At 42.5% G+C, this 13,027-nt stretch overlaps 1 protein-coding gene across 11 annotated transcripts in view; it reads left to right on the forward strand.

Annotated features, from left to right (window-relative positions):
• Positions 1–13,027, forward strand: part of SLC8A1 (solute carrier family 8 member A1) — a 420,023-nt gene that overhangs the window by 363,807 nt on the left and 43,189 nt on the right. For all 11 annotated transcript variants that reach the window (XM_047782209.1, XM_047782211.1, XM_047782212.1 and 8 more), the window contains one exon: positions 9,271–9,546. In XM_047782209.1, the coding sequence (XP_047638165.1) occupies positions 9,271–9,546 (276 nt within the window). The remainder of the gene's footprint in view (positions 1–9,270; positions 9,547–13,027) is intronic.

The following is a 13,027-nucleotide window of genomic DNA, read 5'->3' on the forward strand; positions in this document are numbered from 1 at the left end:
TGCTGCCCAAAGAGCTCCTCCAAGGCTCTGCTTCCCACACGGCAGGAGGCTAATTCACACACAGCTGCCCATGTTTACTAAGTGCTAGCAGAGCCCTCAGGCCAGTCAGAATCTACCCACTTTAACTAAACCATCTAAACTAGCAGGAGGCATCTACAGTTGCTGAGCATCACTTCTATTCGCTGAAGATTTATTTCTTAGGTGCTCAAGTCTGCAGGCAATGTGCTTCTCTATGCAAGAGCCTGGAATTCTGTTAATCCTACAATCAATGAGGGGTAAGAGGATACTCTGAATTTCAAGGTTCTTATCCTGACTTGGAGTTATTTTGCAAAAATAAAGCTTGGCGCAAAACCACATGCAACTCATTATGTCAGCCTACAACTCATTATGTCAGCCTACAATCATTTCTGAGCACTCTGTTCTCAGAGAGGAATTCTTAACAGCGAGAGAGGCCCAGGGGTTGATTTTCAGCTTTAAACTGATTCATTGCGCTAATAATCCAACTTGCATGGAGCTAGAACTCCTTAGTGGATCCGTTTTTCATATTTGTCAGTGGCTACCTTGGCTGAGAAATATTTCTGTCACGCTAGTTATTTCTTGTGCTATGTTCATCATCCTAACCAGGTCCATAATGGCCTAAACCCCTAAGCATTCTGTTCCTTGTGGAAAATTTCACCCAGGTGTTCCTTTGTCTCTGAAATGGTTATTCACAGAGAGTAGGTCACCTGGGAGGATCCCTTTGAGTACTGTCACCCATCACCTGTCCCTAGCCCCTCAGATATGGGCTGAAATGAGCACTGGTCCTATGGGGCAGAATGGCCCATCACTATTTCTGGCTTGGCAATAGATGGTGGGGATAATTAAAAGGGCCTAGAGAGATGTCCTCTCCTTCTACAAACACGCCAGCGGTTCAAGTCGCAAAGCTGCAATCATCTTGAACTCATATTTCATGCTATATAGTGTTGATAACCCGTGCATCTATCCAGGGAAATAGAAAGAAAACTAAAGATCAGCCAGTGTAAAAGACATAATTCCAGCTGTGGGCGCCCAGGCACAATGGATTCTAGGATTCTAGTCTGGGGTCTCCACACTAATTCTGATCCCCAGGAGCTAGTGAAGCAGGGCCCTTCAATAATACCAGCAGGCTTGCTAGCAGGCTTTTGGCTGCAGGGGATGAGGGCAGTAAGACTAGAGACCAACAGCAGGGCTTACATCTTCCCCAAGGATAACTAGCCACACCAAGGGACTTTGTCATAATCCAAATATAGTTTCAAGAAGGCTTCAAGAATGACAGTTTTGGAGGATTTCCTCTCGTGGCTCAGCAATTAATGAACCCAACTAGTATCCATGAAGACATGGGTTTAATCCCTGGCCCCGCTCAGTGGGTTAAGGATCTGGTATTGCCAAGAGCTGTGGTATAGGTCACAGACACAGATTGGATCAGATCCGGTGTTGCTATGGCTATGGCTGTGGCCAGCAGCAAAGCTCCAATTCAGCCCCAGCCCCTAGCCTGAAAACTTCCATATGCCACAGGTGTGGCCCTCAAAAGACCAAAAAAAAAAAAAAAAAGAATGACTGTTCTTAGAAAGACCTAGTATGATGTCCAAGTATGAGTTTTCCCATGACAAAGTTTTACATGGACTGAAAAAGACAGTAATCACTAAAGAGCCTATTAAGGATAGACAGATGATGGTACAGTTGTGTCCCCCAAAATCAAATATACTATGTGGAAATGGAAGATATGACCCAGAAATTGGAACAGATTGGTACAGTGGGTTGTTGGTGTTGATTTACTCTATGTATGACAATAGGTGTTATGGTCACCAACAGCCCAGCGTGGTCATTGATGAAAGTACCCAGAATGAGGATGGTGAAAGACCATCCACGTGCCCCCTTGGAGTTGCATTCAGCTCCATGTGCTGTATTTTAAAAAAAGAAGAATATGACTGAGAGAGGGCTCCAAAGAGCCTGGCTGGCCTCAACTTGGAGCAAGAACTAAGGGTGAAATGAGAGTAGCCAGATTCACGTGCCTGAAGGAATATCACATGGAACAGGACTAGGCTTATGCCATAAGGCTTAAGGGATGGGACTCAGACAAACGAATGGACCTGCTAGCCCAAGCTGATATCCAGAGCTATTAAAATGTGCATTGTGAGACCATGGATTCCCTAATAGCTAGTACTCTCAAGTGTGGCATGGGTGACTGCCAGAGAGATTTTTAAAGGAATTCACATTGAACAGAGAGTTAAACTTGGCAAGCTCGGACACCCCCACCAATGCTTTAAGTTCAGGTATTTTTCTAATACCTACATGTTTCATTTGGTAGCAGGAAATGTCTGTATTCCTTCCCTGTGCTTTGGAAACTCATAGATTAGAAATGTGAGTGTATTGTGTTTTAAGATCTTTCTTGTTAGGAATTATCTTGCAATCTACTTGGGAAGAAAAATTACTGACATCTTCTACTTTGCATCAGAGAATATGTAAACAAGTCCTTCCTGGCCACTAGGTCATAGGGAACTGTTTATAGTACATCTCTAAAATCCAGAACAAGAGGTAAATCCTTGTTTGGGAATGAATCTTTACGTTACTGAATTTAGGGGCATATCGAAATCATTAAGGGTAGGAAGAGATGGAGATATGCTTCCTCACTAGAAATAAGATACAAACATACAAAATGGGAAAGAGAAAAAAGAAGTTTTTAAGATCATTGAATGAGAAAGACAGTAAAAGCCACTGGGTTTAACTCAAGTTCTTATATGTCGTGCGCGCACACACACCCACACACACACACACACAGAGATACTAGAAAATAAGACCAAAAAAAAATCCATCAATTGAATCAGAATTCTCGGTTTGTTTTCTTAAATTTAGAAGCAGTGAATTAGTTGATGGCTAAGGTTTCTTTTGCCCTAAATATTTAGTAATTCTGTAAGAAGTTTTGGATAAGAGAAATAGAAATATACAACACAAGAGTAGAGCCCAATTTTTAATTACTGTGTATCAGGTTGCAAAAGTAAAGTGATAGCTAAGGAAGAGAATGTCTATTCAATAACAAATTCCCTTGTTAATTTGAGGACAACAAATCTTTGTGCTCAGAAACTACAGCAATGCAAAATCAAGTCAACCACACTGGGGAAAAAAAGGAATAACATTTCAAAAAGAAATTCTGCCTGAAACAAAATCTGTAGGATGTAGAAACCCACTGCAGTCTTCTTCCTTCGCAGTTATTGATTTATATATTACACAGGGCTGCTGAATGGGTGCAGAAGATCACATGGATGGCAGTGTGGTTGGCCCCAAGAGTCCTCCTATATCCATCCTGTCCTAATCCCAGAAAGCATTCTAAATCTTCTCTTTATTCCCATAGTTGGAGGATAGTCTTGCAAAATAAAAATGGACTCGTTATAAAGAAATGAATACCTAGAAGGAACTGAAAGTCAGACACTTCTGAAGTTAAGATCAGCAGAGGTTCTCTAAACTGCCTTCCATTACAGAGTTTTGATCTTTTAGGCCAGTTTCCCAAATTCTAGAGTAAAGAGCTAGAGGCAAACCAGGATATTGGATTTAGAAATAAGAACTTGCCACACTCTAGAGGTTCAAAAGCAACCATCACCATGGTGCCCTCCCTTACTTTATCGTCTTATCTTCTGGGTTTAGTTGGTCTCCAAAAAGAGCATATGGCTGACTCTGTCCAAAAAAATCATATCTATAAAATAAACCGTGTCTAGAAAATAGAATACAAGCATTAAGGATGATGCACATCCTTACATCATTCATTTTTACATTCCTACAAAAAGGCAACCTTATATTTGTGTAGCGGGAGGCTTAGAAGAATTCTCAGAGTCAAACGTTGAAGCAGTATGTGATGATCGATGCTAACCTCCCCAGATTGCTGCAGCAAGACTTCATGGGAAGAAAAATAATCCCAGGGCTGTGAGATCAAATCCCAACTCAGCCACTTACTGACTGTGTCATTATTTTAGAAAGTCACTTAAAGTCTCTGAACTTCAGGTTTTTCATCTGTATGATGGGATAAATGATGCCCACCTCACAGGGTTATTGTAGGGATTAAGTAAGAGCTGGCATGTGAAAAATTTAGCTCAGTGTCTGACATTTAGTAGATGCCCCATCACGCTCTCTTCCTCTGATCTTTTTGTCCTTTTTCTTTTTTTTAAACCAAGCAGCTGGGGGAAGCTGTAGTGATAATGGCTCATTCAAACAGAATATAGATTCTGTGAAATCAGGATACTGAGATCATATTGACTTACTGCCTTCCTTCTGACAAGTAGCAATGATGGACTATGGCACGTCTGTCTGTAAAGGGGTTTGCAGTTTTCCGAAGGACTTGGGCATTTCCTCTCCTGGTGTGGGAGTTAGGAAACTCATCTGACAGATGAGGAATTGAGGCCCAAGGATGTCAAGTGCCTTGCCCCCAAACAAGCTCTCAAAACCAGAAATTGAGTTAAGTCTTCTGAGCCAAGTGTCAACTGCACCCCAGCAGCCTCTGTTTCCAGTTTTCAAAGTTCTCCCTGAGGCAAATCTGGTTTACTTTAGATCTGCAGGTGCCAAGCCCAGGGGTTGCCTTTCACAATCAATTAATTGTATTGATGATGCGCTTGTTCACGTACTCTAGAACAGGGTCAAAGCAAGCACCATTATATCAATCATTGAGGTAATGCTCTCTCCACTATCTGTGGTTTTAATGATTTGCCTATTCTTATAGTTATATTTAGGAAGTCCAACATATATCAAGGAAGCCATTTAAAAGGCCATGGGAAAGCTTAATCAAATACAGCTTGTTTATTATCTTCCCATTAGTGAAATCCATAAAGCTGAAAAGAAGGATTCTAAGAGGGTACTTTGCTTGAGATCCTATAAAAGGAAGCTCACCAACTGGCCTGTTTCTTTGCTAATGCAAAAGAGGGACTCAAAAGAATTGCGGTGTCCAGTAACCCCGAGCTGGCAAACAGACAGAACCAGCAAATTGCTATCATCTTTGCCATCACATAAAAGATGCTCCAGGCGTTTCTGGGTTTAAAAAAAAAAAAAAATCCATCACTCTTTGCAAGAAGCACACTTTTAAGAATTGTCCAGATGGTGAAGGAGGAACATAATATTTCTTTGTCCTTCTCCAAAACAGAGTAAGTATGCATCATACATGGCAGTCAGGGATAATTTTTAATATTTAAATGACATCTGAGTTGGAGATTAAAATTTATAAAGAGCAGTGAGATACCAGGGAAACGGGTGGGAAGCCACTTCTACTTTCAAATGCAATAAAACAGATGGAACTCCCAGTCCCTACTTGAGCATTAAAATAGCTAAGATTCCTTACAATGTTGGAAGTCTACAGAGGAAATCAATCTCTTTCTCTCTCTCTCCCCTCCTTCCTCCTTTCCCTCTCTCTCTCTACCTCTCTCCCCCTCCCTCCCTTCCTCCTTCTCTCTTTCTCACATGTATTTTTGCATTGCACACCTATAGATTATAAAGTTCATTCCAGAAGGCAATATTAGATTTTGTTTTTAAAAGCCTAGAATGTCACCTTAGGATCCAGCATCTTGACTAAGTAATTAAATAATGATGGGGAAACACAGTAACAATCCCAGGTGGAGGAAAATAATGATAACTACCATGATAATCATTACCTTGAAATATCCTCAAACACTTTGCAAAGATGATCTAATTATTCCCTGCACATCCCTCATGGGAAAGGTATTATTATTTCCATCTTGAAAGAAAATATAATATCTACTCTCAATTTACAAGTGTCATTTCTTCTGAGAAGCTTCATTATTTGTTTCCTTGTTCATCTTCACAATAGGAGACTTAGACACCCTAAATTAAGTAATTTTGAAGAGTTAGGGGCAGAATAATCTGTGTTTCTATGAATAATTGATTAAAATTCAGTGTTTTCCAAACTGTTTTAATCATACCCTCCACGGCAATTATAAAATGTTTACAAATATTTAAATTTTGAAGGATCAGATATGAAATAAATGTAACTAGAAAGCCTAGTGCTTTTCCTGAACTATCCTGGGATAATTCAGCCCCCCATTGGGATGGGGAGTAGAGAGAATGGAAGATAAAAACAGAGTCCTCTTCTTCCTACTCCCCTCCCCACCTCCTCAAATAAACCCTCCTCAAACCCCTCAATGCATTTCTCACAGTGAGTTCCACTTGGAGCTCAAGTGGAGGGTAAAAGGAAAATGGGAAGAAAGGTGAAAGATATGAAACTGTGGGTCAAATCCATTTCACCCGCCTTCACTAATCAAGGTTGTTTTAAGCATGTCCTCCAAGCTGCTTAAACAATAAGCTGTTTGTTTTGGGAACTTGGAGTCAGCTGTGTCGAGTTGGAGCTGAGCTGGCTAAGCCTGACCCTCCAACTGGGCATGTGTGAATGCCTGATCTCAGTGAATGTTCAGAGGTCTGCAGCTCAGTTACACCTGCGCAGAACCAAGATTCCTGCATCTTTTTTCAATCACCTTTCTTCACACTCCCCACGCCCTGGACCGCCCTGCTTGTTTATTCCTTAACCCATAAATACCCCAAGCTCTGTGCTTTCAGGAGGTTTGCGATTTGTTCTCTTATCTGCTCACTTGGCCACCTTGTAAATAAGCCCTCTCTTTGCCGCAAACCCCAGCATCTCAACGTTTTGGCTTGCTGTGCTTGGGGCCGAATGAACCTGGTTTGGTAACAGAAGGAAAAAAGAAATGGAGAAGGAAACAAGAAAGGAGTAGGTAATAGAAACATGTCAGTGCTATGACATCGGATGCTTCCTAAGGGGCTGTACTAGTTTGCTACGGCTGCCTTCATGAAATACCACAGACTGGGTAGCTTACACAATAGGAATGTATTTTCTCAGTTCTGGAGCATTGTGATCCAAGATTATGGTTTTGGCAGGTTTGGCTTCCTCTTGAGGCCTCTTTCCTTGGCTTGGGAGAAGGAAGGGCTGCCTCCTTGCTGTGTCCTTACATGGTATCTCCTCTGTGTGCACACATCCCTGATATTTTTCTGTTTGTTCCAAGTTCCATCAGTCAGATCAGATTAAGGGCACCCTAACAGGCTCGTTTTAACTTAAGCATCTCTTTAAATGTCCTGTCTCCAAATACAGATGCGTTCTTGGGAACTGGGGGTCAGGGCTTCAACATATGAATTTGGAGGAGATTCAACTAAGCCCATAACATGCGCTTTCAGGCAAGGGTGAAAGGTAGCTGTTTGTGATCATTGGTTCCTCAATTTTATTTTCTCAGATACAAAAGTATTAGAGGAATTGACTCTGGCTTAGGTTTTGTTTTGCTTACAGTGGTTACTAAGGCATTAGAGCCACCTCAGTCTAATGACCCCCTTGTTCAATTACTTGAGCATAGTCAGCCATGCTTTTTCACTCCCATGAGTCACACACTTTTCCATCTGCTGACCTGGGTCAAGTCCTCTCCCACATTCTTTTCCAAAGGTGACTCCATCCATCTGCTGGGAATTCCCTCCCAAAAGCTCCTTGCAGACCTTCCAAAGTCTCAAAGATGAAGCTGCTTCCTCTGCAGATTCCCAGAGTTTTATCTGTATGGCAATACTGATCAGGTCCTCATTGAAGAGTGAGCCATTACCTCTTCTGCCATCCTAAAAGATAATAGATGACAAATCCAGACACTCCTGGTGTTCTGGGAAAGGAACTTCTCCCTCAAAGCTCTCCTGCTTTCAGAGGCTTTTCCCAATTATGAGCTGCACCAGATGGCTTCACCATGGAGTATCTCATGAAGAGAACACACGTTTGCCCCATGCTGGCAATCTCAGATCACTTGGTCACCTGGGAAATGGGACAGCCTTATCTGCTCCCAGCTGCATTAGTTGAAGGACGTGGATCCCTGGTGAGAAGGTTTGGGAGGTGGTGGTGGTGAAACAAAAAGAGAGGTTCTTTACAAAATGGCTACAAAACCCATAAATATATTTAGCCACCACCTCAAGAAGAGTTGACTTTGGGTACCCAACTTGAAAATATGTGAATGGGGGTTATATCACATTGTAAATGAAGTCTCCATTTTAGAGTATTGTTATTACTATCCTGGCTCCTTTAGATAGTAAGCTTTGTGAACTTCTTTGTGCTTTGATGGTATGACATAATTAGCAACATTGTGATATATGTTATGTAATTAAGTAGTTATAGAAAGTCAGTGGAAAATCATGCATGCCTTCGTTTAATTTAGCCAGCTATTGCACATGGTGGAGATAAGACCAAACAGTAAGTACATGCAAATGAACAAATTCCTGCCCTTGACAGGCTCTTAGTCAAGTTGAGAAGAAAGAAAAGTGAACAGGCACAATCTAGAGAGTGGTTCTCAGAGGGAGCATACATATAAGAATCACCTGGAGGGCTTGTTCAAGCACCAGATTTGGCCACCTCCCACCCCACCCCCCAACCCGCTAGCTTCTGATTTCAGTGGGGCCAAGAATTTGCATTTCTAACAAGTTCCCTAGTGCTGCTGCTGTTGCTCAGGCACCACACTTTGAGAACCACCAATCCAGTGTTACAAGTGTTGGGGGCTGTGGAAGATCCTAGAAATCCCCAGTACAGCTGGAGTACAGGCGGGGATGGTCAGAGAAAGCTTCACAGAGGCAGTGATTTTTAAAGGATAAAGAAGGAATGATTAGGACATGCCAAGTACATTTAGTCCTAAGGGACAAAAGTAGGAGAAAGTACACACAATTTTTTTTGAAAAATCCAAATAATTCCATTTGCCTAGGATGATGTTTGAGTTTGAAGTAGTTGCAGGAGATGAAGCTGGAGAAATAGGCAGGGCCTAGGGCTATGGTTGAGAACCCTGTCTGAACTTGAGCCTACACGGGATCTTAGAATCATGAATCCCCAGAGCCAGACTCCAAGCTGGAAGAATCCCGGTAGAAGAATTGTCAGTTATCTTTCATCAAAAGGGGCCTCTCTCTAAGCCTGGCATAAAATTTTCCTGCCTTTGGGGAGAAACCCTTTTTGTGTCTCTGAAATGACAGGTCTCAATGGAAGTGAAATGGAGTAAAAAGCGTGCATTGATTGCACAGAACCAGAATTGGTGGAGGCCTAAATTTTTGCTCTTGAGCCGTGCACCACTGCCACGGGGCCTGTCAGTACCTAAATAATCAGTTATGATTGACACTTGGAAAACCTAAGCTTCACTCACCTCTCCGGGGAGGGCTGGCAGGTCTAGGAAGGTGGAAGTGGGAGAAAGGGAGACCCTGATAGCACAGGTTTCGATGAAATAGTCTTCATTCTTTTCTCTCCAGGGGAAGATGATGATGATGATGAATGTGGGGAGGAGAAACTGCCCTCCTGCTTCGATTATGTGATGCACTTTCTGACTGTGTTCTGGAAGGTCCTCTTCGCCTTCGTCCCCCCGACAGAATACTGGAATGGCTGGGCATGTTTCATTGTCTCCATCCTCATGATTGGCATCCTGACAGCTTTCATCGGAGACCTGGCTTCCCACTTCGGCTGCACCATCGGCCTGAAGGATTCTGTGACTGCAGTGGTGTTTGTGGCGCTTGGAACTTCCGTGCCAGGTAAAGGATACTTTCACATGTGAGTCCCCCAGGAGTAGAAGCCCATTTGCCCAGTTGACCCCTTTTTGTTCCCACTATCTCAAGGGCTGTGATAAGAAACTTGGCCTATAAAAGACAAAAGCCCAGAGCTGTTAGTGATGTCACTGCCAGATCATTGCCATGGCATCTCCCAACGTTCAAAAGCTGGTCAGTATCATCATGATGACAGGAAAGCATTCCCGGAGGGACTGCCTGCCTGCATGGAGAGAGCAGATTGATTTGATGGATAGATTGACAGGCCAGCTTCCCATTACAATTAGAATTTTCAAAAACACAACTATAGAATCCTTCTCAAGAGCAAAAGTTATGTCTTCTTTGTATTTTGTCAAGTTTGGATGATTTCCATAAAACCCTGTATTTTTTGGTAACTGAGATAAATCCTTGAGACCTGACATGATAGTCTCTTGACCCCACTGTTCAAAAACTAGACATGGATCAGAACAGGGAAACAGGAATCCTGGCCTAAGCGAGCAGGCCCAGTGGACCTCTCTTCTTGCATTCCTGTAAGCTGAATTTTTCTTTCAGCCAACAACGGTAGCTCATTATGACTACTTGCTCTTCTGGGTAAGATATTCTCCTCCAAAACATAAAACGTTGACAGCAGTAATTTTCAAACTTCAGTGCATACCACAATTACCTGGGAGCTTGTTTAAAAATGCAAATGCCTGAGACCCCCACCACCATGGGATCCGAAGATCCAAAAAAGGTCCCAGAAATGTGTGTGTTCAGATCATAGGTGATTCTGGTGGCCAGCAGAGCTTATTGTGAGAAGTTCTGCACCTCCTCCCCAGCACTGGTCAACAAGACTCACATCTCTCCCAACAGAAGGTCAATGACAAGGGTTGCGGTGGACCTGGGAAAAGGCAGGGCCTTAGGGGAAACATATAGTCCTGCTGAAGTTGCCATACCCCTTTCCCTTTCCACGTTCGCCACAGCCTTGACAAAAAAAGCGCGGTGATTTCTAATAACACTGGCCATAGTTGGCAATCTGGATTATGCTTTTTGAGACTGGAAAAAAGCGCCATTTAAACCACAAGATCTCTTGACTGAAATTCACAGCTAGTGAATATTTATTATCTCAGTGACAATGGATAAATTACTTCCCTGAGCCTCCATTTCTTCATTGACAAAATAGGAATAACCATGCTTAATTTGCAGAATTATGGTAAGGATTGGAGAAAACACTGGTAAGTTATACAGCTAGTAAAGCATCATAGAAGGAACATAGAAGGAATTCAGTAAAATGGTGTCTTTTGTGATCATGATATTGAACATCTGAGTATGATCTGACCGGTATAAATCTGGACCCCTCATCCTTGCGAAAGGAAGGATGGATGGAATGTCTATATTTATAGCAGTCAGCCATGGCATGTGGTATTTACACAACTGATAAACTCCTAAGGAGTCCTGGGCTTGCTGGGCCCAGCAAGGTTTTATGGTCCAGCAGAGTTAATGGAGAAGCCGAGGGATTGAGAGAGAGTTTTTCCTCCCACGTTGGTGAGCAGGGCTGTGCAAAGCCTTCCTGTTGATGGCTGATCCTCAGAGGAGAGAGCAGGCTCCCTCTCAACTCCAGCTGTGTTCCAGCGGTGCTCTATGTGGCCTTCATTTTGATTTTTTCCTGAAAACGGCCAGAAATGTAGCAAGCAGGAGGAAAAACATGAAAGAGTTAAGTTGCTTTCTTTAGAGAACATATATACAACCACAGGAACTAAGCATCATAGCTAGCTGTAGCTCTATCACTGGTTACTATAGGAAAATGTTTTGAAGATCTGCTTTCCTTAAGGCCTAAGTCACTGTATCAGAAGGTGCCCAAGTTAGTACCCACTCTTGGCCTTGAAATTAGCCCTGAAGGAGAGTGTGTGCAAATTATGGTCATGAAGGCAAAATTAGGTCTCCTGACAGTCATTCCCAATTAGCCTGCCTTTCTGAAAAAGTCAGCAGTTAGTCCTACCAAACGCATCTCTTGCTTTAAAACAGATTTAAAAAAAAAAAAATGCCTTTCATATCTTTGGCCTTGAAAATGTTTTGGGGTGTTTTTTTTCCCCAACTCTTCATATCAACATCTCAACACTGGCTCCTTTTTCTATATACCAATCTTCCAAAATGGCTCTATATTTCACATATTAATAAATTCCTTCAACAGTATGGCAGTCATATGATTAAATTCTTTTCTTTAACATGAAACATGGAGAATAGTAAACCTTAGTGCTTGGAGTCATTTTTTTCTGCCACTTAAAATCAGCTCAGAATCCAGGTGGGGGTATCAAGAGGGAAGAAAACCTGTTGGAGAATACAACAGAATTATTAGTTGTCAAAATGGTTTCCCTACACTGCCATAATTTCTTCCCATTGGGAATTCTTCCCATATTTGCTCTATGGTTGGGAGAATTCCTACAATTTGCTCCAATATTAACTGTGCAGAATACTCCCCAGTATATTCACAGGTAATCTCTGATAATCATATCTGTATAAACAGATACCCCCTCAAAAAAATAGTGAATTGTTCCTTCAGCATCTTATTCAATGTTTCTGATATTATCCTTCAACCCTGATGACTCAGAGCAGTGCTTTATTATATCTCCTGACTCCTCAAAGCGGGGGGAGCGGGGAAAGGATGCTTCTGTTCCTGAATGACAAAGCCCAATTGCTATAGGCAGACAAATAAAGAGGAAGAATTCTCTTCACTTCCAGCCTACCATTCATCAGCATTGGTCCTGCCGACCCAGCTCTTTCTCTAGGCTGATGCCTTGACACTTTCCTAAAGTAGAAGGGCTCCTGGTTAGTGATTGATACACTGCTTCCTCTTCCTAGGTGAGGCTTATATTGTTAGATTGTGATGGCCTTATGGGCATTGAAAACCTGCCCTACTAGTCCTCCTGCCTCAAGGCACATTAAGTATCTATGTATTTCATTAAAAGTATTTTTACAGGAGTTCCCATTGTGACTCAGCCGTAACAAAACTGACTAATATCCATGAGGCTGTGGATTCAATCCCTGGCGCTGCTCAGTGGGTTAAGGATCTGGCATTGCTGTGAGCTGCAGTGTGAGTTGCAGACACCACTCAGATCTGGCATTGGTTGCTGTGGTATAGGCCGGCAGCTACAGCTCCAGTTCAACCTCTAGCCTGAGAACTTCCATCTGCTTCGGGTGCAGCCCTAAAAAGCATGAAAAAATTATTTTACCATACTGAAAATCTTGGGGGAAAGAGCTTATGACTTTTCAGATGAGACAGAGCTCCATACCAACTGGTAGTGAAATGTTCTTCATAAGCTACTGGCATAGAAGGACTCGTGACAGCCCTCAGGTGTGTCTGCTATTGCTACCTGTTAATAGAGAAAGACCCTCTTTTACAGAGGCACCTATCTGGAGAAGAGTGGGCTTCCTGGACATCCCTTCCCACCTGCAAATGTTGGAATGAGGCAGATCCTAGTCTCCATCCCTC

Source organism: Phacochoerus africanus, chromosome 5 (assembly GCF_016906955.1).
Source record: "Phacochoerus africanus isolate WHEZ1 chromosome 5, ROS_Pafr_v1, whole genome shotgun sequence".
Taxonomy (NCBI): domain Eukaryota; kingdom Metazoa; phylum Chordata; class Mammalia; order Artiodactyla; family Suidae; genus Phacochoerus; species Phacochoerus africanus.